The sequence below is a fragment of the Pocillopora damicornis genome, chromosome 6 (assembly GCF_964200805.1).
Source record: "Pocillopora damicornis chromosome 6, jaPocDami1.2, whole genome shotgun sequence".
NCBI classification, from domain to species: domain Eukaryota; kingdom Metazoa; phylum Cnidaria; class Anthozoa; order Scleractinia; family Pocilloporidae; genus Pocillopora; species Pocillopora damicornis.
The window spans coordinates 11,340,363-11,367,796 of NC_142675.1; the positions used below are offsets into that span (position 1 = coordinate 11,340,363).

At 37.8% G+C, this 27,434-nt stretch overlaps 2 protein-coding genes and 1 long non-coding RNA gene across 3 annotated transcripts; all 3 read left to right on the forward strand.

Moving 5' to 3' along the window:
* Positions 1–2,630: 2,630 nt before the first annotated feature.
* On the forward strand, positions 2,631–12,153 carry LOC149043946 (ephrin type-A receptor 4-like). Its single transcript, XM_089209960.1, has 3 exons — positions 2,631–2,691; positions 2,806–2,936; positions 11,439–12,153. The coding sequence occupies exons 1-3, from the start codon at positions 2,631–2,633 to the stop codon at positions 12,084–12,086; spliced, it is 840 nt and encodes a 279-aa protein (XP_089066086.1). The 3' UTR covers positions 12,087–12,153.
* A 7,732-nt stretch (positions 12,154–19,885) lies between these two features.
* LOC149043947 (proto-oncogene tyrosine-protein kinase receptor Ret-like) lies at positions 19,886–22,330 on the forward strand. Its single transcript, XM_089209961.1, has 6 exons — positions 19,886–20,168; positions 21,145–21,255; positions 21,354–21,544; positions 21,692–21,814; positions 21,938–22,012; positions 22,304–22,330. Exons 1-6 carry the CDS (start codon positions 19,886–19,888, stop codon positions 22,328–22,330), a joined length of 810 nt encoding a protein of 269 aa, XP_089066087.1.
* Positions 22,331–22,493: 163 nt separating this feature from the next.
* LOC149043948 (uncharacterized) lies at positions 22,494–24,566 on the forward strand. Its single transcript, XR_016187565.1, has 3 exons — positions 22,494–22,737; positions 23,048–23,147; positions 23,718–24,566. It is a non-coding gene; the product is annotated as an uncharacterized LOC149043948 (long non-coding RNA).
* The last annotated feature ends 2,868 nt before the right edge of the window (positions 24,567–27,434 follow it).

The following is a 27,434-nucleotide window of genomic DNA, read 5'->3' on the forward strand; positions in this document are numbered from 1 at the left end:
ACAAAAGTGCGCACATCACCTGGCTCCACCCACTTCTGTAGTTACTGTTTCAGATCAATCCATCTACAACAAAATGAAACAACTTGCAACTGTTCGAAAATGAAATTTGTAAATTTTTTTCCCTCCGTCGCGCTCGTGTGTACCAACTTCATGAAAACTTCTTCCTAAAATCGTTTCACTTCCCTTGGTTATTGAGTACCCAAACAACAGCGGAATATTTGCGAAAATAATTGCGCACCTATCTTAAAAAAAATTTTAATATTGTAATTGTTTCAGAGCACCAAGTAATTGAATTACTTTGCGTATTGAAAACAACTGGGCGTGGTCGTAAAGGTCTGACTTCTTTTGTATGGTGCTTAGATTTGAGCATGCTGATCGTCCGGCCTTGCACAGTTGTCATCTTTTGACCTTTTAGAAAGAGTTGAGTTTGTATCTCATGTGACCAGTTATCGGATAAATCCTTAATAATGAAATTATTCCGTGCAACTTTAGTTCTTTGGCTAATCGCTATTTTGCGCCGAGTTTCAGGAGAAGCAGGTAAGAGTTCGCATCAGACGACTGAAGGGTGTTTCAGTTCGAGAATTAACCTTTTAATTAAGTTCAGCAAGCAGTTAAATACGACAAGTTCTGCCACGCCATACGACTCAAAGTCACTCAAACTGCCGAGCCAAACAAAATTTTAAAAAAAAAACATGCTATGCATTTTTTCGTGATTGTGCTCCCACGGGGTGTTACTACAATTAATTGCTACTTGGCTTCGGTAAATCCTGGACTTTGTGCGACTTTAGCAAAACGTATTAAGTAAGCTTCCCGTGTTAAATGAGAGAAGTAGAATGTTATTGAAGCGGTTGCATTTCTTCTCTCCGTTCATCACTGGAAGGCGAGGGTAGAGAGCCTTTCATGAATTGATGCTATAACTGTTGTGCACTTTAGACGATGGGCTTTGACTGAAAACTCGATCTTTGAGAAGGGCGTTTCAATTGATACTTCCACCTTTCTCAACGTAAATTAGGGTAATTTAAATATCATGCGAATCTGGAGCTTAATGAGATCGAAGGACCAACGTAAATGACCTATTTTTGAGGCAGCATCAACTTTCTCTGCTTCTTATGATTCATATGTCTGGACACAGACCACATATTTTTATGCTGTTATGTATTTCGCTTCAAAACAACTTCAACTGGATTTCCGCCAAGTAATTAATGTCAAACTGAAATACAGTTTCGGTCACGTAATATGTAGATTTAGCCAAGCCTAAAAGCGGAGCTCTTTCAGTTACATGCAGTATATAATGTCGATATCGGTTGCAATTATTATTTTAAAAAATTTTTTTTTGAAACCTTTGCTTTTATTACAAAACATTCTACAAAACATTACTTACAGTGCAAGACACATTACGCTACACTACTTACAGAACAGTATTAACGATACTTACAATGTAGGTTACTCATGCTAGCAATTCAGTATTAACTATGGTTACTTACAAAAAATATAATTACTTGCAATACGGGCTACTTACACTACGAATAATACAATGCTCTACTTACATTACTTGCTGAATATACAGTTACTTATAATACATTATACGGTATATTGACTTTGAGGAGGCAGGAGTGCTTCTCATTTAATTAAGACAAATTTTCAAGATTATATTTAATGAGTAGCTTACTGATAAAATCCTGAAAGGAGATGGCCAAGCTATTTAACTTGGCTGAATAAATGTAATGGCGCATAATTAAGGCAGTGTAGTTGAATTTCCGTATTATTGTTGTGTCGTGGGAGCTTGCTGTAATACCGAACAAGGTCTCCTCTGTGGTAGGAGAGATTTGGCAAGCATTCACTTGGTCGAACCAGTTCAAGACCTTTTGGGTAAACATTCTGGTAAACATACACTCGATAAAAGAGTGCCTAATTGAATCTCTATTTCCGCAGTATACACATTCATCGTCCGCCTTGATACCAAATCTGAATAGTTCTTTCTGAGTTACTATCGTTCTGTGGATTAATTTAAATTTAAATTCTTTTAATTTAGATTCCATACAAATGTTTTCAGTGATTTAAAGATCTTAGTCCATATGTCTTTCTTTAAAGAAAGTTTTTTTGCTCCAACTTTTAGGGCTCGTTTGATCTTCGGTGTGAATCTTGACGTTGAGCAAATTATCGAAGTCCCTTGACTTAGCCTTGTACAGGTTAATTTGGGTCGATTCGTTGTAGGAAAAGATATTACCATTTCGGGTAAAGAGTGATTTGTGTTGGTGGTGTCAGAGCCTTTGCCTAGAGATCATAAGCGTTTAGGAATAGCGCTAACTACTAGATAATACTGTAAGAAATTGGCTTTACAGAAATATTTATCACTGGAATGTTAAAATATTGCCACTTTCACTCAAATGATCGTTAATCGATAGAATGCCTTATTTAAACCATTCATTAAGGAAGATGGGTTTCCCGTCAACCAATATATCTTTGTTATTAAACAATATCAACTCCTGCTTTTGATTGTACGAGTAGAGAGTTTTTATTTCATTGAAGAATTCTAGTATCTTCTTACAGGTGAATGGGATATCATCAAAGTAATTCGTGTCGTAGTTTCACCTTAGTAGAAAGTTTAACCCTCCCTTACTTCGGAAAGAATGTTTTGGAATAATACACCAATCACTATTGTCCGAAATCCACAACAGTCTCGGGATCCAGGTGAGTTTTAGGGCTTTTAAAATAACATCAAAATCGGTCATGCGTATGCCACCGTTGTCTAAATCTAGGTAAAGGCCTGATCTTTTTATCTTATTTTTTTTTTTGCTTTTCCAGAGGAACTTGAAAGATTTTGTTCTTCCAAGTTATACAATTCCCATGGGAACATCCAGATTAGAGGCCGAGTAGATAAGTTGCGAGATATCCAAGGTTTTAGGGCCTGTTTACATGGAGGTGGGGAACCCCAGGTAGGTAAGGTAACCCGGCTAGGAACGGTACAAAGTTTTAAAACATACATGTTTCGCTTTTGAGCTTTTTGCTATGAACACGACCCTGGCCAGGCGGGTTGCCCCACTTTAAGCCGTTTACATGGCATATTTTCACCCCGGCTGACAGGGCTACCCTACCTGGCAGACCGGGCAACCTGCCTAGGCGGGTCACCCCACCTATCATGTAAACGCAATCAAAATAAAATGAGAAATTATATGGACAGGCGTGTTACCCCACCTAGGTGGGTTACCTTACCTACCTGGGGTTCCCCACCTCCATGTTAACATGGCTCTTCCAAATATCGTCAAATCCCGTGAAGTCCGCATATCCAGCTTAGTTTGCAACTTTTGGATCTTTTTGTCGAAGTTTAGCTCGTCATTCTCCTTAATATTGTACGAAAAATATATCCCCAATATCTTAACAGGGCTGTGGAACCATTTTAAATCAGGAGGCTTATTTTTATTACTTTCCCATTTCCCCAACCAAAGCGCCTTCGTTTTCTTTACATTTAGGGACAAACAAGCAATTCTTCCGAAATTCCCAACAGTTTTCAAGGCCATTTCTAAAGATTCTAAGTCAGCATTGAATAGAGTAGCATCATCAGCGAATTGGGACAGCTTGATTTCCATACCGATGATTTTGATACCTCTCACGTTGGAATCCTGACGTATCTTTTTTGAGAGTACCTCCGCAGAAAAAATCAAAAAATAAGGGGAGAGGGGGCAACCTTGTCGAACTCCTTTTGATGGTTTAAACCAGCTGGTTACAAAACCATTTTTTTGTACTGCACTTTCTTTGTTCTTGTAGAATATCTTAATCCAGCACTTTATGTCATTACCAAAATTAAAATGGTCCAGCGTCTTCATTATAAAGGGCCATTCAATCGAGTTAAAAGCTTTTCGGAAATTTAGTGACTTTAGAATGCCAGGCAGGATTTGTAGACTCGTATATTCCATTATCTCACTTACAAGTCGGACATTTTCCCCTATGTATCTCCCTTTTACAAAGCCAGTTTGTTTAGAGTGGATCAGGTTTGGTAGTGTCGATTCAATGCGTTTGGCTATTGCTTTTGATGCTATTTTAAGATCAACATTAAGCAGTGTAATTGGTCTCCAGTTTGAAAGATCTAAGAGTGACCCGTCTTCTTTCGGTACCAAAGTAATGATTCCCTTTCGTTGTGAAATGGAGAGTTCACCTTTCTCGTGCGCATCGTTGAAACTTGTTATTAAATCGTTTCCTAAAAGTTCAAGAAAATAGGTACAAAATTCGACGGTAAATCCGTCTTCCCCTGGTGCTTTATTATTCTGAAAAGTTTCTGGTATCTTTTTGCATTCTTTGTACGTAAGAAGACCCTCCAAGGTTTCTTTCGCGTCCTCTGAAAGCTTAGGGGTTTCAACATTGTCAGTGGATGTGTCATACGCAGTTTCAGAGAAGGTTAAATCCGAGGTATATAGGTTTCTATAATAGTTTTCAGCCTGCCCTAGAGTCACTGTCTCGTTGCGCCAAATAGAGTTATCTTGTGATCGAAGTTCACTAATCGTTTTTTCGTTGTAATGACTTTTTTCAAGATTGAAAAAAACTTTGTTGGACGTTCAGCGTTTCTATCCAGCGGCATTTTGCTCTAAACATCGTCTTTTTTCCTTTTTCTTCGTAAATTGATTTAAGTTCCATTTCCAGTCCGTCATACTCCCGTAGCACTCCATCGATGTAAGGGGAAGAAAAATTATCGCAGATGATAGCATCAAGCTGGTCTATTCTACGTCTTAATTCCTGTGCTCGGTTGCTGATATATTTTGCTTTACTTTTGGAAAAGGAAATAGTTACTGATCTGATTTCCATTTTCATTAACTCACAACTGGGTCATTCACTGAGTCATTGGCGTAAGAATAATCAACTTTTGGTTGTACAAAGAGATTAATTAAAATACACACACCTTTACAATGCGTCGTGCCATGTGAGAATAATAGCTCGCTAGCCCAATTTTTTTTCCGAATATTTTCATCGGCTCGTTCTGAATATGTTTCTTGTAAAAAATAAATGTTTGCTCTATGATCTCTTAGGTATGAAAAAATACTCCTCCTCTTGATTTGAACTCTGATTCCCCGAACGTTCAAACTTGGACAAATTACCCGTATACATATTATTCGATAGAAAAGAGAAAAACGAATTAAATTACGTCAAAAAAAAAGACATACAAAAACTCACTAAAGTATAAACAATCCAAACAACGCAGACAAACAAATACACACAACAACACAAGAGAGAGCAACTAAACCTTTGTGCAAGTAGGATAAAGAGAGAAGTCACAGAACCAGACAGACTAAGTCCGTCCCCTCTCCCAAAATACTTCTTAGCAGGCTACAGATTCTCGAGGTCTTCCGATTCGATGACTTTGCAATTATATTCTATTGAGCGTGACTGATAATTTCGGTTGGGAAAATGAGCCAAAATTAAAGGAGAAGGTAAACGACTTCGACTTAAGACATCCCCAATCGATGAGAACAGTGATTTAGTAGAACAATACACACAATCGTATGGGCCTCTCTTATATCTTCTCTTGAAGTTGCCAGGTGTGACTGCTTGCTCCATTGTTTTTTTCCTAGCGTTTCAACCTCCTTTGATAAGCATCGAATATTGATAAAAAAATCTCTTTAGATCGTGTTTAAAGCTGTCATATGATTTTCCTCTGGCTGGAAATACACTACTTCTCTTTGAGATGTTTTCTGTTATTTAATTTGATAACCTCTGCTGGAACTCAATATAATGTCAGTGTCTTTAAACCAACTATCCATGATCTTCACAACTCTAACAATTGAAATACGAAATTTTTCTATCATGTTTCTTGCGCGGCGAACGTTTGATTTAAAGGAAGACAAGCTAAAACTAGAATATCATAATTAGAACTTGATGATGAAGAGAGGCTTAGGATTTGTTCATGAAGATATTTGTAGAAACTTGGAAATAATACCAGGATTTCATTTACATTACAGAAATCAATTAAGAACATCGATCCGGTTTTTTTTCTCTAGTTTTAAAGTTGAGTTGATGTCGTTATTGGCCTTACTAATGAGGTTGAAAAGGTTTAGATGGTATTCTCTTATGTTTGCAAACAAACGATTTTTATGGAAGGTGGAGTTGTGGCAACATATTAACATGAAACATAACAACAAATTTTATTTATCTGTAAAAAGTTCTAATTTGACCACCTACTGGCAAATACTTGTAATATATTTCAACCCAACCATTTTTCAAAACTTGTAGACACCATTACGAAATAACTAGTCAGGGAATTGGAAAATTTACAGCATACACACCATGTCTGTAATGCTATGTCCAGAATAAGGTAACAAGATTGAGGGGTGTGTATGTCGAAATAGGCTCGGTTGTATGTGTCATTCATTTGCTAATCACCCCAGTTGCCAAAGTTTGGATGAGGTTGGGCTGTCAGGACAAAGCTCTGAGGATTCTAGGAGCCCAGCAGAGTTGGGAAATATTCACAGGAGAAGAAACTTTCCTAAGCCTTGAAGCTATCATTGCACAAAGCCCTACTTGTGCTTGGTAACTAATTCTTATTCTGATAAACTAATTTTGGGAAGGATACAATATTTTATTACATAAAATTGATGCATAGGCTTTGCACAGAACTTTGCCGTGCGTTTTATTCACGCTTGGCGTTATGTGATGATAATCGCCATGACAATTTTAACAGACGGTCCTTCTTTTGTACGAGTCTTGATTGAGAAGAGTGGAGCACGGCGCCGTGTTAACCCAATTTAGTTTATTTACATTTCATGTCTATAAAAACCTACTAAGGTACTTCTCTGAAAAACATATTTTTCCCCTGACCTAGAGTGAAATTCCCTGACTTCTCCCTGACCTTGGGCAACCTAATTTCCCTGACCTGATTTCCTAACTTGTGGATACATGTATAAGGTAAAGTAGAATCTGTACTCGAGTCAAGTGGCCCATCCTGACACCAGAGCCCCTCCTGATAACTGGGGACACGAATATTCATGCAAATGTCCCGAATGATCCCGATGCAATCAAATTCCTGGATCTCCTCGACTCTAAAGGATTACTCCAGCACGCGAAGACGCCCCCCTTACCGGCTTGGTCATACACTCGATCTAATCATCACACGGGAGGTCATTACTCTGGTGGAAGCTACACCGATTTCAGACTGTTACCTCTCTGAGCACTATAAAGTGCTGTGTAACCTGGTGCTGCGTAAGCCAGCGTTTTCAGTATAGGAAGTATCCTATTGTCTAGAAAACCATTACCGCGCAGCCACACGCACCCTGGTTTAATGACACCATCAAGGCAGCAAAGAACGCCGCAAATGTGAGTGCATCTGGAGAGCCAGTGGCCTTGAATCAGATAGATTAACATTTTTTAGAGCGAGAGATCATGTAAGTCATGTAATTGAACGGCAAGGAGAGATTATTACGCGAACTTCATTAATCATAAGAATAGTACTGACAAGCGACACCTTTTTAATGCAGTCAACCGCCTCTTTGGGGGATCTCATGACGAACTCTATCCACCTCAACGAGCTAACGAATTCGGTAATTTTTTTGTTCGAAAGATCAGGAGCATTTATTGTAAGCTAGATGTAAGTAAGTCAAAGCTATTTCATTTGCAGGAGTACCCTTCTCTGCGTTTGAGGCCCTCCCGTTGGACTCAGTGAGGTGACGAAGCTTATTGCGAATGCACCCACGAAGTCATGTGTAATTAATCCTCTTCCTACTAGTGTTATTAAGGAGTGCTTGGATGAACTGTCACCCGCTATATCGTCCAGTGTAAATCTCTCCCTCGAACAGGGTCATTTCCCTGATGCGTGGAAAGGGGCGCTAGTCAAGCCCAAGCTCAAGAAATCTGGTCTGGAACTTGATGAGAAGAAATATCGACCTGTAAGTAACCTCCAATTCTTGTCTAAGCTTGCAGAGAAAGCAGTTGCCCAACAAGTAGTTTCTCGTCTTAGGGCATGCGGGCTTTTCCCTGTGCTACAATCGGCTTATCGGCGGTTCCACAGCACCGAGATGGCGTCACTTCGTTTTCATAATGACATCTTACTTATAATCAACAAACAACATGTATCGTTATTGGTCTTCCTTGACTTGAGCTCTGCATTCGATATGATCGATCACATGATATTGCTTCGGCGTCTTGAGGATAAGTTTGTATTTTGTAGAACTGCATTGGAGTTCGTACCTGTCGGGCAGATTCCAACAGTTTGTAATAGACGGTGCAACTTCTAACAAGTTTGACATCGACTTTGGTGTACCGCAGGGTTCCTGCATCGGTCTATTATTGTTTTCCATCTACGCGAGTCAATTGTTCGACATTGTCAGTCAGCACTTACCCACAGTGCATTGCTATGCCGACGACACGAAGCTGTATCTGGCTTTTCGACCGGGTGATCGTGCCACTCAAGATTCGGCTGTTGCTGCAATGGAGGCTTGTATACAAGATGTATGGAAGTGGGTGACGACGATAAGTCGTAGTTCATTATTATTGGAACTCAAGCGCAGTTAAAGAAGGTGGATATTGACAACTTGGCTGTAGGAGACTTGCATATCCCCCAGTGCAGACGTAATTAGAAACTTGGGTGCCTGGTTTGATGTCAACTTTAAAATGAACACGCATGTTACAAAAAATTGCAAAACAGGTTTCTTTTACCTCCATAATATCAGCAGGATAAGAAAATTCTCAAGGAATCACGGAGAATTTAATACATGGGTTCGACGAGCCGCCTCAACTATTGTAATTCTCTATTGTATGAATTACCTAATTGTCTTATATCTAAAATGCAACGCGTTCAAAATGCTGCCACAAGACTGGTATATAGAGCACCCAGATATTGTCACATTAGCCCCTTGTTAACGGAACTTCACTGGTTAAATGTTAAGCATAGAATTAACTTTAAGATAATCCTTATAGCCTATAAGGCTATTTATGGAACAGCAGCAGAATATATTAGGAGGTCTCTCTCAAACAGAACTCCAAATATGGACTAAGATCTAATAACACAATCCTACTAACACCATTAGCTATAATAACCTTGCCAACTCTTGGTGACCGCGCACTCCTTGCCAATAGATATGAGAGGAGCACAGTCTTAATACTTCCAAGAAAAAGCTCAAGACTCATCTTTTTAGGATCGCATCTTTAAATTAGTATTTTACATTTTAAAACAATTAATAGCTTTTTATAACTTTTAGCTTATCTCATAGTTTTGTATTTATTTGTTTTTAGATATTTTGACTGTAAATCGCATTTTAAAAACGTATGTTGAATTTGCGCTGTATAAGTAAATGTATTATTATTAGCATTATGGTCGGCATGTTGTGACGTCACGTGGTTATCAAATCTGATAACCATCCCGGACTGATGGTTTGCAAACTGGAAAACTTCGGCAGGTCGAATTTAACACTTTTGCCTGAAGCTTTTTAATGTTAATGCAGAATCTGAAAGTGAAATGTTCAGTGAAATCCGGCCGAATCGTAGCTTATAAAAACACTCAAGCTTTTTCACATGACAATTAGAAAACAAACGGTTCAAAACGTTTGTTTTCTGACTGAACGACAACCGATTCACAGGAACATGAAGATTGTTCGAGGTGACAGCGCTCTAAAACTCGGCTGCTGTGACTGAGAAGGCCTGCCACTAGAAGCATTAAAGTGCGGCCGATGTAATTTCTGAGGCTTCCTTCCTTGCGATGTCACCTGAGATTTCCTTGATGAGCGTGATGGACCACAGCGCGATGGCAGTCGCTCTGACACCGTCATGATTTGTATAAATTTTAACAGCTATTCAAGTCTGGTTGTATTTTTCATCATTTCTGTTTGGTTTTGTTTTGTTTTTAAACACGAAACTATTTATACTATACGAGTGTTCGCTGTGGTTGAGTTTTATTGCCGTGCGTAATCTTGCGATTTAACTGAGCTTTACAATTTTAAAAACTCCGACAGGCCATTAAGTTTTTTCTTTGGTGCATGATATTTACAAACTCTTGTTTGGTTCTTCTTTTGCTACTTGTCGGCTCGCTTATTCTGAAATTTACTTTCAATTAACGAAAAAAGGCTATAGAGAATTGGCAGATGGCGTGACAGATTTTGCTCAGCTCCGTGTTTTGTACTCTGATAAAACATGCTCTTCTAACCAATGATAGTGGGTGTTATATCCGAACTTTATTACAAAATAGTTTATAACATTCCTCTGCAGAAACTCTTTTGGAGCAACCGATTAGAACAGACCTTTGGTACTGGACTGTCTTTAAAGAAAGTAGAGGCGGAGCAGGGGTGAGTTACTTGATTTTGATAGCCCATGAAAAAACCACACTTACGTGTATTATTAAACAATAACTTTGTCGCTAACAGGTACATCTATACATATTTTGTAATAGTAATCCCCGCTTATTAAGGACATCAAGGTAGAGGTTTAAAAAATTGGAAAATGAAGTAAGCGATGGGCGGTTGAAATCCAAATAAATGTGGGCAGGAAGATTTGTGAGAAAAAATATGAGCCTAGAGAAACCAGCACATGCTCAGGTGATGTACAGTAGGTGGTTCAAGACTCTTGTATCTCAAGCCTCTACGTTACTCAAACCAATGATAATTTCCCATGGATTTGGTTCAGGCATGTGTTGTATTTTTAGTTAAGATAAGACACATCTTACAGGCAAAAAAATTGAGCCGAAGAAAAAATAGTTACCTAAAATAAGAGAGTTTTGACTTACCTTAGGACCTATAATCATATTAATCAAGAAGTAAATAAGCAACTTTTTCCTTTATTTGTTATGGTATTGGAAAGAAATATTTATAAGAGCAATAGAGAACTTCTTTCATATTTTTATACTCTCATCTAAACACTCGATTTCCTTCTCAGATCTGTTGTGTCAATTTTTCAACAAATTAGCACGAATTGATTCTTTAGTATGAACTCCATTAAACTCATTTTTAGACAGTAGTAATATAAACTAGATAACTAATGTTTTTCCCTCTTCATCTTGCACAATTTCCATCTTCCAATTTCAATCTTTCCAATTCCCATCCTCCAATAAACTAAAACTCCCTATGACTTTACTTGGCATTTCAATAACGGAGAGCCAATTATAAGTCAGTGACAATCAGTAGTATTCATCATTCCATAGAGATCAAAGCCTAAATGTATTAAACAGTCAAGTTTTTGGTAAATATCGCATGAAAAAGCACGCACGCTATAAAATAATGCCATTTGGAGTTTATGATAATGTGTAATTTGATAATAAGATTTTGTTATTCTAGAAATATTGATTCACGTTGAACATAGTTAAAGGATCAGCCCATCTAATAACGCTCCATACTTGCCTGGCATATGAGCAGAAATTTTCAGTATAGCGTACGTTCAGTACATGTATGTTTTGCACAGACCATCACTATTGAAGTGAGTATTTTACTCCATAACGATTGACCAATAATTGGATATTTATTCTCTTGCAGTGGTGGGATCCTTCAACTCAAACGCAATTATATATGGTCTGCGATATTTTTACCAAGAATGAGGAACCAGAGAACTGGTTAATGACAGAGTTCATTAACATCAAGTATGCTGCACGGCTTGATGTTGAAGTGACCTATACCCTCCGTAACTGCCCCTTAGCTAACGTGGGGCCATTCTGCAGAACAAACTTCTCCCTGTATTCTTATCATACTGATTACAAATTAAATCCAGATCCAAAACCACTAAATTTCCACAAAGAAACTGTTATAACTCCAAAAACTCTACCTGCGCCTGGGGAGCACGCAACAAACATATTTTATGGGTCAGTTTTAACAAAATCAGAGGGAATTTATTTAGCGCTATTAGACCAAGGAGCTTGCCTGAGAATGAGAAAATTTGCTGTGAGATATCGTTTCTGCTCTGAAACGGTCCCTTCCAAAATGGTTAGATTTTCAAGAACAGTTGCTACAGCAAATGACAGCAATTTAACCAAACAAGAAGGAGATCCTAACTCGATTACGAAAAACAACAAAAAGTTATTTGGCGTGTGCCTTAGTAATGGGGAGTGGAACATTACAGATAACTTAGCTTGCCTTTGCAATTATGGCTATGAACTGACGAATGGATCTTTCACATGCAAAGGTTAGTGCTGCACTTAAAAACCTGGATATGCCTCCGAAGCGTTGGGTCCAAAATTTAATCATTTAAATAAACATCTAAATGACCACCCCGTTTATTCATCGTTTGATAAAAAGCTTAGAGAAGCTTCGATGCATAACTTACATGAAAATGACTGTTTGGTCATACGTTACATGTTCATATAAATTCAAGCGGTGGACGTAGATAAATAAATCTATATTTATGAGAAGTGCAGCTGTGCAGGGAGATAAGTTGAATTTCGACCTGGGCTACGAAGAAAAATGCAAATTTTCGAATTCATAAATCCTGCCCCCCCCCCCCCCCCACCCCCCCATTTGTCAATTTTCGTGTCTCGATTCTTCATTTTATTTTTTGGTTTTGCAAAAATACGGGATATTGATTTTAGGGTCTTCGTTTTCGGGTCTTTGTTTTCATGTCTTGTTATTTAGGTCTGAAAACCCCAGGTTAGAGGTTGCATTAAATTTATAAACGCATGTTGTTCAAGAACCTGAATGATGGTCATTATGAGAGTCATAAGGTGAAGACAAAAAGAGTTGTCTGGGTATCCAAGCCTCTAGTGATGACTATTGCCAAGGTTATCAAAATGTGTCTCAGATTCTGTCAAAGACAGTGGTCATTTACATGGCAGGAATTTTTTGCCTAAAAAGCACGTTAGGGGGTCATTATATTGATGTGTTCTGAACAGGAGAATATCAGTTGATATTCTCTTGGTTCTGAAGGAAAGGCATGTCGATGAAATTTTACATTGTTTCATTTTAGAGTGTCAGAGAGGCTTCTATAAGGATTCTGTTGATAACGCAAAATGTGTACCTTGTCCTGCAAATTCAGAATCTAATACTGACAGAACTGGTTGCACGTGTAAAGAGGGTTACTACAGATCATCTAGTGTGGTAGATTGTGAAGGTATATATTTATTGGTGTTTGTTCATTATCGATTGATAAAAGTCCTAAAACTTACAGAGTATCCTTTCGATTTTGTCCAGTATAATTTCAAAATGCTCAAAGTAACACAAGGCTCTCTCTTAATGCTTAAAACATCGATTAAAATATATGTGTAATTCCTTCCACCACCAACGCAACAACAGCATAGTCTGTTTTGGCCATGAGAGAAGTTTATTCTGTAGAATAATAGAATTGGACCGAACTGTGACAAACAAGGAAGCGAAATCTCTCTGTCACCTCACCTAAAAGACCTTGGCAAGAAACGGGTGGGTAGGCGGGAAAAACAACATCACTTGACAAAACACTGTTCACGCTTCGAAAGCCCTTGCAAAACTGAAACCTTGTACTGTGACCGATGAAGAATATAAAAAGGTGTATCGCGTGGCATGTGGCAATTTATCCCTTTGCGTAATTGCGTCCAAAGAGAGAACATTTACCAACAGTTCGATCAAGATGGCTGTATATTGGCCGAGTTCCTTTTTTTTTCGTCTCGGTCCTGAAAACACAGAAAAATAATGAGGGTAATATCCAGCCATCTTGACTGAACGAGCTCGGTAAATAAAGTATTTATTGTATCAGGAAAAAAGGTTTCGTTTTGATCAGAAACAAGAATGACTAATTTATTTCGGGAGCCGAGAGAGGAAGCCGACTGTGTCTGTGGCACAATCAACCCACGAGGGTTGATGATGTTTCCTTTTTTTTGACTCTCTTCAGCCGTTTTTTGCGACTTTATCGCCGACATTTTCCAAAGATAACAGCTCCATGCACTTCTTTTGCTTGTGCTGGATCAAAGCAAGCAATCCCTAGCGGGTTTGGGTGGCCAATCGGATCACAGGACTCGCTTCAGCGATATAAAAGAAATGTTATTATGATAAAGTTACGCGTGTAAATGTAAGAAAGAAACCAGACTAGTGTAGCCAAGGACCACTCTTGATAGCAAATTATACCTATATAATTCTTGTAAAAGCTGATTAAGAGGTGGAAGGGCATGCTTCCCCTGAAAACTTTAAAAAACACAGTCCTCTTTGATGCCATCCTAACATATTAAGATCAAAATCAATTGCAAATTTTCTTGGATAACCTGAGTGTTAGATCGGCTTTAACCACTCTGTGAAAGCTATCTGCTCTTGGTCCCTGTTTACACTTTAGATAATGGAGTTTAGTTCAATGCGGGAAATGAAATATTAATCATGATATGCAACTAGTTACAAAACGTCAACAAGTTTACGTTTATTTGTGTCTAATTGAAGTGTCATTTTATTCACATGCACAGTCGTGGTAAAAGTACTGATAAACATAACCATGGTCATCACCAGCGAAAGTTGTACTGATGGAAAATACGACATATCCTCATTACTGACGAGACTCGAAAAAGTGGTAACCATTTTATTTAAAGCAGAATTTATATATTTATTTATTTTTTCTATTTCTGCCATTGCAGATCATGCAATTGTAATTATAGTTTCGGTTGTTAATGTTCAGTGAACATTTATATGTTTACCTGATTGTGTGTCGGTCTTTAAAGGTGCTTGATGAACTCCTCGATCTCATGTTCAGTTTGCTGTTGTTTCCATCTACAGATGGAAGAGGCTTTTGCTGGGAGATTTGCAGGTTGCAACGGTGTGCAGTTGAGAAGTGGCACTAGGTTTGCAAACTTCCTGGATCAGCAAATGAATTGTAATTTTCTGGTTTCTAATGCGCTCGACTTTATTCTGACCCTCATATTTTGTCTTAATCAAGGTGTGGAGATGCAACTCTTGACCTACTACTTAAATTCAATTCCAAAACAAAAGAGCAAGATGTTATAACAGTACTTCGTAATGCTGCCAAAGATGGAAAGCTTGGAGACATTGATGCGAGTGTAACGAAAAGGACAAGATCGCAAGTTGATTTCGACACTGGAACTACTGAAGCAGGCACAGTAACGCTCTCTGGCTGTAGGTTTTAAGTCTTTTGGTACATGTAGACTCTGTAGTTAATCAGTAGCAAAATCTCAAAGGAATCTTTATCCCTCATATGCTCTCCAGTGAAGTGGTTAATCAGAGAAGGGTTTAATTACAAGTATGTTCACCATCTATTTGGAGTATTCTTCTTACGTATGGTGTCCATGTTAAAGTACTTTGTTGTATTGATCTTTTTAAAACATCATACAATGCATTTTAATGTTTCATTCTGCATGACGCCACAAAAGCTATGGGCAGCAAGGTGGGGAAGGGATATGCCCTTGGATCTACTATGATATAAAACAAACAAGCAAAACAATAGCGTAAACAATAACGCAATGCCTTTGTTTCTTAACTAAGCCAGCTAATGAGCTGGAGCGATATTCCTTGAGAAAGAAAGGGCACAAGATCTCATCCAATAAAAATCAACCCGTGCACTTTTCAGTGCTACTATTACATATTTTTTTGTTACCGCAAGCAAATGTCGCGAGAACGATTGGCCTCCTTACCGATGTGGTTAGCATTTGTTTCTGCCTGACCTTTACATCAACTTTGCCAAGTAATAAATGGTAGTTGCTCATATTTCCGTGAAATAAAAAAACTTGTATTATAATAGTAAAAAACTTGCTAAGAAAGTAAAACAATTGAAATCAGGACCCATCGTACATTCCATTATATTTAATTCTCACAAACCATGCGGCCCTGATATAATAGAGAAATGATTGAGAAAACACTTCTACGTACACGTATGTACTGTATACAGACTGCTTGAATCATAGAATTGCAACCTCGACAAGTAAATAAAAAAAGCTTTTATTGGCTGTGGTGCAGTGTATACATAAGAACTTTCATATGTTTTGCCGGCTTGTAATTCTGATTGTTTCTGAAACGTTATAAAGAGTAAGTAAGGGAAGGGTACTGGTGGAATGCCTGTAATTTAGCTCTCATACTAAGTTGGACTTCTTCCTGTGGGTATCAAACTCACATTTTATTAGGCTTTTGAGTAATTTGACGTAAATTGAATAAAAAAAGTTGTACGCGTAGAAAAAGGCATCATGACTAAAATGGTTAGGCGGAGGATCTCAAACATATAGTTTTTGGAGGTATATATTGATATGTTGTTCTTCTCATGTTTTCCAGGTGCCAAAGGGATTATTGTTGGTGCGGTGGTTGGATCAATTTCCACACTGGCTGTTGCTGCCGGAATATTTGTCTTTTTCGTATGGAAGTCAAGAAGGCGTAATAGCAAGAACTCAAATGGTAAGAGTAGTATTTAAAATGCCAACTTTGGCCCACAACAGGAATCACGTAGTATCAAGCAACCAAGAACAGTTTGTGTTTATTGTAGCCCTATTTAAAAACAAGGCAAGTTTGAAGATTTCGAAACAGCTCTAAAAAATCCCTTTTTTCAAAAGGAAAAAAAGTTGTCGTCGTCCAATTTAGCAGTAAAAGACGTAACGAAATTATTAGATCGATTACAAACTTATTAACTTAAAATGAATCCTTCGTAAGTCTCAAAGCCTCAGCGTGTTTAGGTAAGGCTAGGTGAATACAGCAAATTTCCTTTATGATCTCTTGCATTTCTAAAGTACACACACTTCAAAAAATTTACGACCGTGATTTTATGCTCTCATTTGACCGGGTTCTATTATTTTGTAAGTTTATTTATTGCCCAGGATTTGTTGATTGCTTTCTACTTAAATTATCCATGTATAAAATTAAATAAATGTCAGAAGATGTCATTCTGCATTGCATTTGAGTTAATTTTAGCTTTCTCATTATATTATTGTGGAGCTGGTTTTTCTTTCTTATCTTCTCAGTACACTTTTTTTTCATGTTTTTCATATTTTGTTCTTTCTCATCGTCTTGGAAACAGCAAAAAGAGAAAGGTGAGATTTTAATAACGATTAAGTATCGTCTAATCTCATGTCTGGTTTTTGTTACTAGTTGCAAACTGTATACTACTGTGAATTTGTGTTATTTTCAAGAATGGATTATGATAGTTACGCTCAGAGCAAGGGCTTCATCTATAGTCAATTTCCTAGAGCATCCTTAACGTGATGACTTTTGGACTACTCACGAGACCTTTTGAGTGAGGGATATCCAGGTATAATGATCTTATCTTAGAGCTAGTCCACTTAATGAAGCCACAGATGCCTAGCTCTTAATGTTTATGAAACCTTTTTATGTGTCAATACAGAAGCGCAAAATGTGACATGCCGTCACTAATCGTTTCATGACTAATGCTCATGGAGTACCCAGAGGTGTGCTTTCTCAGTTGAAAAAATCTTCAAAGTGTTTCATCCGATTGAATTCAGATTCGAGAGAAAATATGGCATTCTTTTTTTACTTTTAGGACAAACAGAGATACAACTGAAGAAATCGAACTTGATGTAAGTCGCTTAAAGATTTGAACTCTTAACCTTATTAGGGTACGATACAGTACATAATTGTTTTTTTCCAAGAGGGCACGGTAACGAAAGCTTCAATTTGATTGGTTCGTAGCGCAGTAAGGATTTTCCTACCTCTGCCAATGAGCACAGTAACGCATTCGTTGGTCGTGGAGTACATTCCTGGCTTCGTTGCAAATTTTTTCACAAATATATGTTGTTTTACCGGCTAGGCAGCATTTTCAAGCACAGAATTTGGTCGAGATCTCAAGCCGTGCATTGATTAATAATTATTTGCTCCCTCTTTCTCAAATCAATTTGGTTGCCTGGATTGCTGTTATAAAGTTTGCACAGAGTCTTTTAAATTACCGTTATCATTACGTAAATAGAAATGTTTCGGCGAAGCCTTAACCTTTAATTTGTTTTCTCTACTTTCTACTCGCTAAGAAATTGTTGAATTTATGGAGGATCTTGCCTTAAGTACAAGCTCCCATAAGTTTAAGAGAAAAAAAGGGCTATTTATAGCCTGCATTGTAACTCGCCATAAGAAACGTATGGCGAAAGGTTGTTTTGACGTCCAAAAAAAGCAATTTTTGCGAGAGATTATAGCTTTTTCGCCGCAGTTTTATTATACATGGATAAAGATATGTTGATACATGGTAAGTGTAAGTTTTTGCTGGAATTACCATGAAATATTTTTAAAAAATACCGAAAAACTCCTCTCCTTGCGTAAGGTCTATTGTGAAATCGTCATGGCTTAATGGTCTCGAAATATTACAAAATTAGCCAGGAATCGTCAGGAAATAACTCATTTAAGTCTTTTCAGTTGTATTTATATATGTACAGCCTGTTTTCATGCTTGTTAACATATTTAAATAACAAATTACGACGTTTGAAAATATTTCTCCCTTAAGGAGAGAAGTCGTTGTCCAAAAGATGGAGTTATTTTTACGGAACTGTTGTTCTCTGAAAGGATGAAATAAGCGATGAAAAACACGAGGAAATCCCTCGTTCAAGTGAAAGTTTGTTTGAGAAAAATCCAAAAGTCTTTGAGCTGCAACTTTACTTCTGGAACTCCTTGAAGGATCTTGTCAGGAAAAGCAAGATCATGGAAACTCCGGCAGAAACTGTGGACATATCATCGGTTGTGCATCGCTCCTTAATGGACCAATTTGTATCACTCATTGTCACAGAAGAAAGGGTTCAGATTTGAGCCGATTGTCAACGCTGATTCGTTCGCATTCATCACAACAAAGAAGCAGTGTAGGTGATTCATCCCTTTATGAACCACAATGATATTTAATGCTCAAGCACGCCATTTCAATCTCCTGCTGCCTCAAGGTAGCTCTTCTAACGCTCTTTTGTATTACCAAGCCACGAAAAACGCTAGAAGAAGACTTAACACACGTACAAAAAACTGGAACGGCTCAGTTGAGTTATTCCTTGGCGATTTATTTCAAAATTTCAAAATTTCGAGACCATTACGAGATGTCAAATTCACAATAAACCTTGCGCATGGAGACAAGTTAATCGGAAGATTTTACTACATACTACATGGTTTCTCAAACAAAAACTTATGCCCCCCCCATTGAATCAGTATTACCCAAATCCGTAAACACAAAGATCCGATTACTGACAACTCATTCAATACGCCTGCTCTGCCACCCCCACCCCTCTCCTTATTTTTGAACGTCGACCGCCCCCTTGGTACAAATTTTATTTCTCTTCTCAGCCTTCTGCTGTCATTAAAATCAAAGAAGGCAGCTACGATATTCGTCGTGAAATTATTGAGCACTCGCCCGCCAAAATTACGACTGCTTTGCAGCCTATGCCTTGCTCGGTCCGTAATTAGAAAACCTGTGCTCCTGTCTTTTTTTCCCAAAATAGACCGACTAAGGCTGGTGAATAACATGTATATACATTGAAAGATATTTTTGATCTAAGTTTATGTCATTCTCTATCGCAATTGCGCAATTACTACGTAAAAGCACTTTTAATAACCAGAGCTCCAATCTCTTTTGTTAAGTGCGATACGTTTTGTGTCTTTGATAAAAATGTAAAGTGTTGACAATGTCGTTTGCATTTGATTATTTATTAACAGTGACGGTTTATCTTTTAGTCTTCAGTTATTCCTTTTTCACATCTGTTCCACCCTCGCTATGCAAAGCCATAATGGGGTTAATATTCTTTTAGGATGCTTCTCAGGTACATTGCCAAACCGATGGCAGAGACGAAGCTCAAAACCACCACAAATCAGAACGATCACAGTGTAATCTGTAGGAAACAGCTGAAAAAAATTGAAAATTGATCGTGTCTTAAGTGGTTACAAATTTCCGGATCATGTACTAAAAGAAAGTAGAATTATAATGACAATGTTATGCAACACATCCGCATGAATACTGTATACATGAACAGCAGAATGAAAAAAAATTAAAGATTTGAAAGACTTTCCGCTGTAGCTCTAGTTAATGATTGCGTTTACTATTTACACCTCAAAAGAATGGACTTGAAATGGCGGAAACTTCTCAAAGCCAGATGTGCATAGTCTTGGATGAGCGAAATCGGTCACTTTCCATGACAGATTCAGGGCGGGCGAACTATCAACAACCAGGCCAGTCTGTCACTAAATACGCCTCCCTATATTCATCACCACGCTGTTGGGAGATTCCCGCAGAACTTGTGACTATAGAAAAGGTCGTTGGTAAAGGGGCTTTTGGTCAGGTTGCCAAGGGAACAGTCATAGGCCCCCAGATAAGACCAAAGAAGACGCTTGTGGCTGTTAAGATGTTGAAAGGTACGAAATACTTTTAATAATTCTATGTGTTTCAGTGAAATTCCGAAGATAACACTCCCATGGAAAGGCGTAAGGTTCAGCAGGTAGCATAAAAAAATCTACCTTTTACTTAATCCTGAAAGTAGCAAAGCAAGCCCTTGCCCCCCCCCCCCCCATCCCTTTTAAGTGGGGAGAGTAAGGTTCATTTTAGTAGTATATCTATTCTTCAATCAGCAGTCAACTAAACGTGACCTCACTAAGTTGATAAAGATCGTGAGACAATTTGAAACTAGGTATCAAACAGACCATGGATGGTTTGACCAGACCTGGGTAATCAAGATATGACAAGTATCTCACGCGGCCTTAGTATGAAACTGACTAATGCAGTGTCCTCTAATATCAGAAGTTGTAAAATTTTCTTATCAATTAATCAGAAGAACTACCTTTATTCTGCAAGAACTTGCCGACACAAACGTTTCTAAGTAAAAATCTTAATTCTTGTCAACGGTAGCAAACCTCAAAGACTACCTTTTCCGAATTCAAATTGACATAAGGGTGGTCCCTTTCAACATTAAACCTCAGTGGGAGAGAAAAAAAATGTCTCTGTTAAACGTACACTGCTTAGCAATTGTTTTGCAGAAGTCTTATGCTAATTAATTTAGTATCGTTAAAGCATGGTCGCACTGGTATAGCAGTGGAATGAAGGGTTTTTGTTACTGTATTTGTCGACTGAGAAGAGCGTTGAAAATTATATTTACTTATAGAGTGTAAACGAAGTATTACAGTCCCAATTCAGTCGGTCTTATTGAGCATTACACACGAGCTCCGAAGATAAAGTTGTATAAGATATTTAAAGACTACGACTATTTCATAACCTCATGATGTTATGTACCACTTATTTTTGTTCAGAAAGAGAATATCAACTGACATTCCCCAGGGTTCAGTTATTGCTATTACTTGCATAGGTAACAACTGATGATGGGTGATTATCTTGCAGATCACGCTTCTGAGTCGGATAGGAAGGACTTGTTGTCCGAACTTCAATTGATGAAGGAACTCGATGCTCATCCTCATATCATTAAACTTCTGGGATGTGTCACGAAATCTGGTAAATATGAATAAGTATAATTTAATACCCAAAAAATTCTTTCGAACAGATCTCGTGCTTACTATAAGCGTATTTTTCATGTTTACCATGCTTTACAGCGCCATTGATGGTGTTGATTGAATACGTTCCCTATGGAGATCTATTGGGATACCTCAGAAAGAGCCGTGGATTAAATGATAGTTACTTTAAAGACCCGGATATCAAACCACAAACAAATCTGACGTCAGAGAAGCTGATGAAGTTTGCTTGGCAAGTTGCCGATGGAATGTCGTATTTGTCATCAATACCAGTAAGTAGGAACGGAATTTTTAGTTAGTGAACTGTTTGGCATGTGTTGCTGAAATCGGACATAAGTCATAACTTTTCATTCTTTTCGTTCAATTATTCTGAACCCCTCAATTCATTAACATTAATGATTTGATTTGTTATGTCGTAGATTATCCATCGAGACCTTGCAGCTCGTAAAGTGTTAGTGGGAGAAGAAGAAAAGTGCAAAGTAACAGACTTTGGTATGGCCAGGGATGTGCAAGAGGACAACATTTATCAACGAAAGTCTAAGGTATCAAATTAGTTCACTTAGATAGAGATCTGTTTACAGTCTTATATCGGTAAAGTCTGGTTTATCCTTGATCACGATCTTTTCTTCAGTTTCGCCGACCAGTTCTATGTGTTTCTCATTTAGGAACGTCTCCCTGTTAAATGGACTGCCATTGAGGCATTGCTGTACGGAAAATATTCTACAAATAGTGATGTGTGGGTACAAGGGCATTGTAAGGTCCATAAGCAAATTGGGAAAAGTGATTGGATGTCTTCTGTACGTTCGTCATTGTATTTTTCTTCATTGATGTGGAGATGTGAAGGCATCCTATTAAGAAGGGGTGGTAATACCCTTTCTGGCTTCGAGTTGTAAGTAACGGTCCAGGTCCCGCTCCTATAACGAGTCTAGTGTGCTTCCCACGAAGTTTTGCCGAAGATGTTTGATTTACTTTTTTTTAACGGTACGGACAAGAACGTTTATTTGCTTAAATGCATCTCGTTTGTTTTACAGGTGGAGCTACGGAGTTCTCCTCTATGAGATCTTCACGATTGGTAAGTTGCGAGATTAATAACCAGACCATTAATTTTAGCGTCAACGTGTCAACAAAACTAGCACTTGTGTTGACACGTGATCATGAAGTAAGCAGGGTGTACCATTCTCTGAGGAATTCAGTTTTGCCTTTGTGTTTTGTAACTGTCAGGCCACCTTAGATTGCCTCAGTCGCTGAACTTATTGGAAAAAGAAACAAAACGAGGAACAATGGTGCAGGAATTATATTGTAAAAATGTATTTACAAGTGTTAGGCCCTTCGTGGAGGAGTGTATTCAGAGTACCTGCCTTATTTCAGGTGGCTCGCCGTATCCAAGGATGGATGGAAAAAAAATGGCAAACTTGCTAGAAGAGGGCTACAGAATGCCTTAACCACAACATGTGGATGAGAAGTTGTATGAAAAGATTGTGCTGTTGTTGGTGTTGTTTTTATTTTTAAGTTCTTATAGCAGTAACATTTATTCTCAAAGTTCTTCTTATGAAAGTTGCATGCGAAGCTCAAAATTAAACCAGTTTTTCTTTCTGAATGAGCCTACTTAGGGGAAATATTGGAGTGAGTCAGTGATCACGAGTTTGTTTCTTGTGGTCATTAAAGAAAGGAACAAGCTTTCCTACCGTATATTGCAACATTTTTTGCCTAACAGCATCCTAACTGAGGGCAGTAAGAACGTATAATGATATATACTTGACTTCTTTGTGTTTCAGGTATGACTTAATGATAAACTGTTGGAATAACGACCCTAACTTGAGACCATCTTTTGAAAATCTGAGGAACGAACTCAAACAAATGGAAAATCAGCGCAAGGTAGATTCGTGGAGCTATCTTTGATCTTTTTAAGTTTCATCTGGCTTACGCAGACCTACAAACGCAATTTACCGTCAGCTTTAAGTCGGCAGATTTTGTGTATCGTAATATTTTATGAAAATCACGGAAGTTTCAATGCTACTTTGCCTAAATTATGAGGTAACAATGATATACCAGGATTCCACCCAGTGTCCTTGCACAAGTTCCAAAGGTCGTTCTCATTTCATGAAATTCTCTGAATCTATCAGTGAAAACCCAAAGTAGATGTGAAGTAAGGTTAGTACCAGTGCACTTCTTTAAACGTTTACTTTGGTCTGTAAAATAATCACACCGTAATACTCCTTACTTTTTTCTATTTTTTTTCTAATGTTGAATTTTAGAATCATCACTGTTAAATGCATGTGATAATGGCGTCACTATGAAGTCATGTTGCATGTCTATTTCATTTCACTTATTTCCAATTATAATGCCATCAGCAAAATGCCCTTTACGAACGATAAAAATTCATTTTAAAAAAAGGCTGTATCGCGAGCGATTAAGATTGTCTGATTTTCACCCCATTTTTTGCAGAAGCTGATAAACTTAAAGAATTACGACGATCGACTCTACGTTTATGTTGACGATCTTGCTGTGTAAGCGGTTGCATTGTTATGGAGCAAAGGATGGAGTGATAAGTCTTGCAGCCCTATGAGATCGTGTGCTATTTTCTCTGTGTATTTAAAGTCAAACCTTTATTCGATGTTGATACAAAACAGGCCGTTTAACAGCGAAGCAAGGAACAGTATAGCTTTCATATAATTTTAAGTGTATCTTTTTTGATGTTTGTCTTGAAAAGACGAACGATGTTTTGGAAAAGCACATCAAAGTAGCCTCCCGTAACTTTTTGTCATTGGTATTAATTTAAATTAATTTTGAGAGTTAATATCTATTTTCGTGTAAAATGTTAAAAAAAACACAGAAATTGCTTGAATTGCCTTTTCCTTTTCGGAACCTAATCCAAATGACAAAGTATGAAAAGATACTTAGCACAGTGAACGCTGAAGATTAACTGTTGAGGAACCTGTTCTTTAGATCAGAAAGTTGTGTCACTAAGGTAATTTAGAACGAAGTCCAGAATAAGCCCCAGGGAAACGGTAATTCCTTTTGAAAATCAGTCGTTGGGGAATTTATAAGAATAATAGTGTCATGACAAATTTATTTGACGCATGTTTTTTGCATTGCATTCTAAATCAAAGGAGTTCTTAATTAAGCTAATGACTGAACAAAGACATTTTTCTTTAGTTATTAAGACAGTTTTTTCTCGCTCAAATATTCGTGTTAGTTTGATATATTTTTCTGTGTGGAACCGTCAGAAAGCGCGGAATAAAGTTTCTGAGTTGTACAACCTTGTAAAATTCAATAAATAGTCTCCATTTTTGAACATGGCGTTGAAGTCTTAAGGGGCATCCCCTGTTAGGGAATCCCATTTCCACATTGACCAAGTCAAGGATGAATAGGTATTCTGGTTCTTGGCGAGAAGAACTGGCCAAGATAACACTGATCGTCACCGCCCACTTATGATTGCGTATAGAAAAAGCAGTTGCATGGCGCCAGTAGTCAGTGCCAAGTGTATTGCGATGTTCTGCCATACATTTTGAGAGGGATTTGTGGGTAATGAGCTATTCTGCCGTCGATGTGAAACTTTAAAGAGACCCGAACAGAAAAATGTGTTGCACTGTTCGTCAGATGAGAGATCTGCCATTGAACATTCCTTTGAAAGAGGATTTCGTTATAAAATTGTTGTTCAGTTTTTAGGAAAAGAAGTGATGAAGGGCCTTCGATTCCACGTTAAATAATCTCCCGAACTTCGTGCTCTGAATGAACTTCATTTCTCTTTCTCAACCCGTACTCACGTAACCTTCTCTTTAGAGTCCTCAAGTTCACAGAAATACCATGGTATTTTCTTAAAAACTGAACAGAACATCGTCAGCCGTACCGGTAAATCTCATGCGGGAAAACTTTCGGATAATTTATCCAAGTTTCCTTTCACAGCTCGCGTTCTGAAGGGAGATGTGTTCGTAAATACTCTGGGAAGCCACCTAGGAAGTCAAAACGTGCAATTCTTCCTTGCCTGTGTTTATAGAATGACGCATGCACATATTGGCCTTTTGTTTTTTATACTGTGCAAGTTATTGAGTGTTGCTCAAAATATGAAGAAGTCAGGGCGAAAATGCTTCTGCCTGTGCTGAACGATGGTTAAATGTACATGTATTGGCCTCTTTGTTCGTTTGCTAGGCGAGCATCATGTGTTGTTCGAAATTCATGAAGAAGAAAGGACGTGTGATTCTTCGATATCTATATAAAAAGACACATACACATAATAGCTTGAAGTTTGCTATAGTGCGCGAGTTAACGAGTGCTGCTCAAAATATGGAGAAGTCAGAACGTATAATTCTTTATTGCCTGTGCTTATACATTATGTAGAACGATGCAAGAATATGTTTGCCTCTTTTTTTTTGTTTTGCTGCGCGAGTTATCGAGTGTAGTTCAAGATATGAAGAAGAAATGACGCCTAACTCTTTGCTGCCTGTTTTTATAAACCGACACAAGCAAATATTAGCCCCTTTGTGTTGCTACGCAAGTTATCGTGTGTTGTTCAAAATATAAAGAAAAGACGTGTGATTCTGTTTGTGCTCAAGAAACGACCCAATTCACATATTAGCCTCATTTTTTGTTTTGCCACGCGAGTTATGGGGTGTTGTTTAAAATAACCAAACAACTCGACTTATTGTTCAAGGTACCTTTCTCGTACAAATCTCATCAAATTTTTATTTTATCATGGTCCTAAGTCCCACTGATAAGATGCAATCAACGAATGGACTACGAATTGTAACTCCCAATCGGGTGAATCGAAAGACTCGAAAAAACGTACAGGGGTACCCCTCTCCTACCCCTCTCGCAATACATTTTAAGGATAATGATCAAATTTTCAAATCGTCAACCCATCTTCACGATTTGTTTATTCGAGCGGATCGACAACTATAGATTACCAAAATAGGTAAGAACTATAGGCAGGGTAAAACAGTCAGATCTGTGGAAACTTATAAGCGAAGAATCTGGAGCTGACTACTCTTCATACACATTGTAACTTAAAAATATAAATATTAGCGATATTAGTTTTTCGATCGCTCAGCCTAGGGTTAGGGTTTATTACTTAGGGTTTTTTTTACTGAACTTTTATTTTATCTCTTATAGAGTAGGTATACAGTAAATAGTATTTTAGCATTCCCTATTATATTAACTTTCATGCTACAGTATCTTTGACACTTGGATAAAGGTCTCATTTTATCTTATCTTGTGGAGTCGTATCGGTAAGTGTATGTTGGATATACCTATTTTACGCAAAAAAAACATTCCAGTAATCACAAGTGCTGTCTAAGTTTTTATTGTTTTAATTAACCTATCATTTCGCGTATTAGCTTAGTGAATAGATATCGATATCATGCGATTACAATATTTTTTTTAGCTACGATGAAGGTTATGTATTAGAGGAAATAGAAACCGATGTTACTGAAGTCAAATGTCACTGAATAGCTTTGCATTTAATTTGGTTTATATATTTAGCATTGCACCAATTCAAGTGAGCCTAAGCAATTGGCTACGAAGTAGTTCACGAAAAAGGCTACTTGCAGCAAGTTCCCATAAGTCATTTACTTCAGACTGAATGTTAGTCTTAAAAGGTATGGGACAATCTATTTAGATCTCGATTTCCGTTACTCTGTATTGTTTGGTTTATAGATGAAAGTGGTTTTTGCTAGTAAACCTCACGGTTAGTTTAAAAGTGGAGTTTAAAAATGACATCAGGTTTGTGAACCGCTTCGATCGATTTTTAAATCAGTATAATTTCTCGTTCTATTTTGCACATATTATATTCTGATCCTCGCCTTGTGTCTTTTTCGAGGTGTAGAGGTTTAGCTGTTGACCTAAGGCTCATATTCAATTCTGAAACAAGAGAGCAAGATGTTATCACAGTGCTATGTAATGCTACGAAAGGTGGAAAGCTCGGAAACTTCAGTGTGAGTGCTATAAAAAGGACAAGATCTCTGGTTAATTTTGAAACAAGAACCACTGCCGCATGCTCATTTCCAACGTCACCCGGCAGCCCATCTGACAGTAAGTTGTCTGAATTTGTTATCGTCTCTTAATGTTGACCCTTTTCACAAAGTTTTAAGTCTATTGACTCGTAGTTGATGATTGGCAAGATTTCACAGAAATGTCAATGCATGGTATGTTCTAAAATAGCAAGTC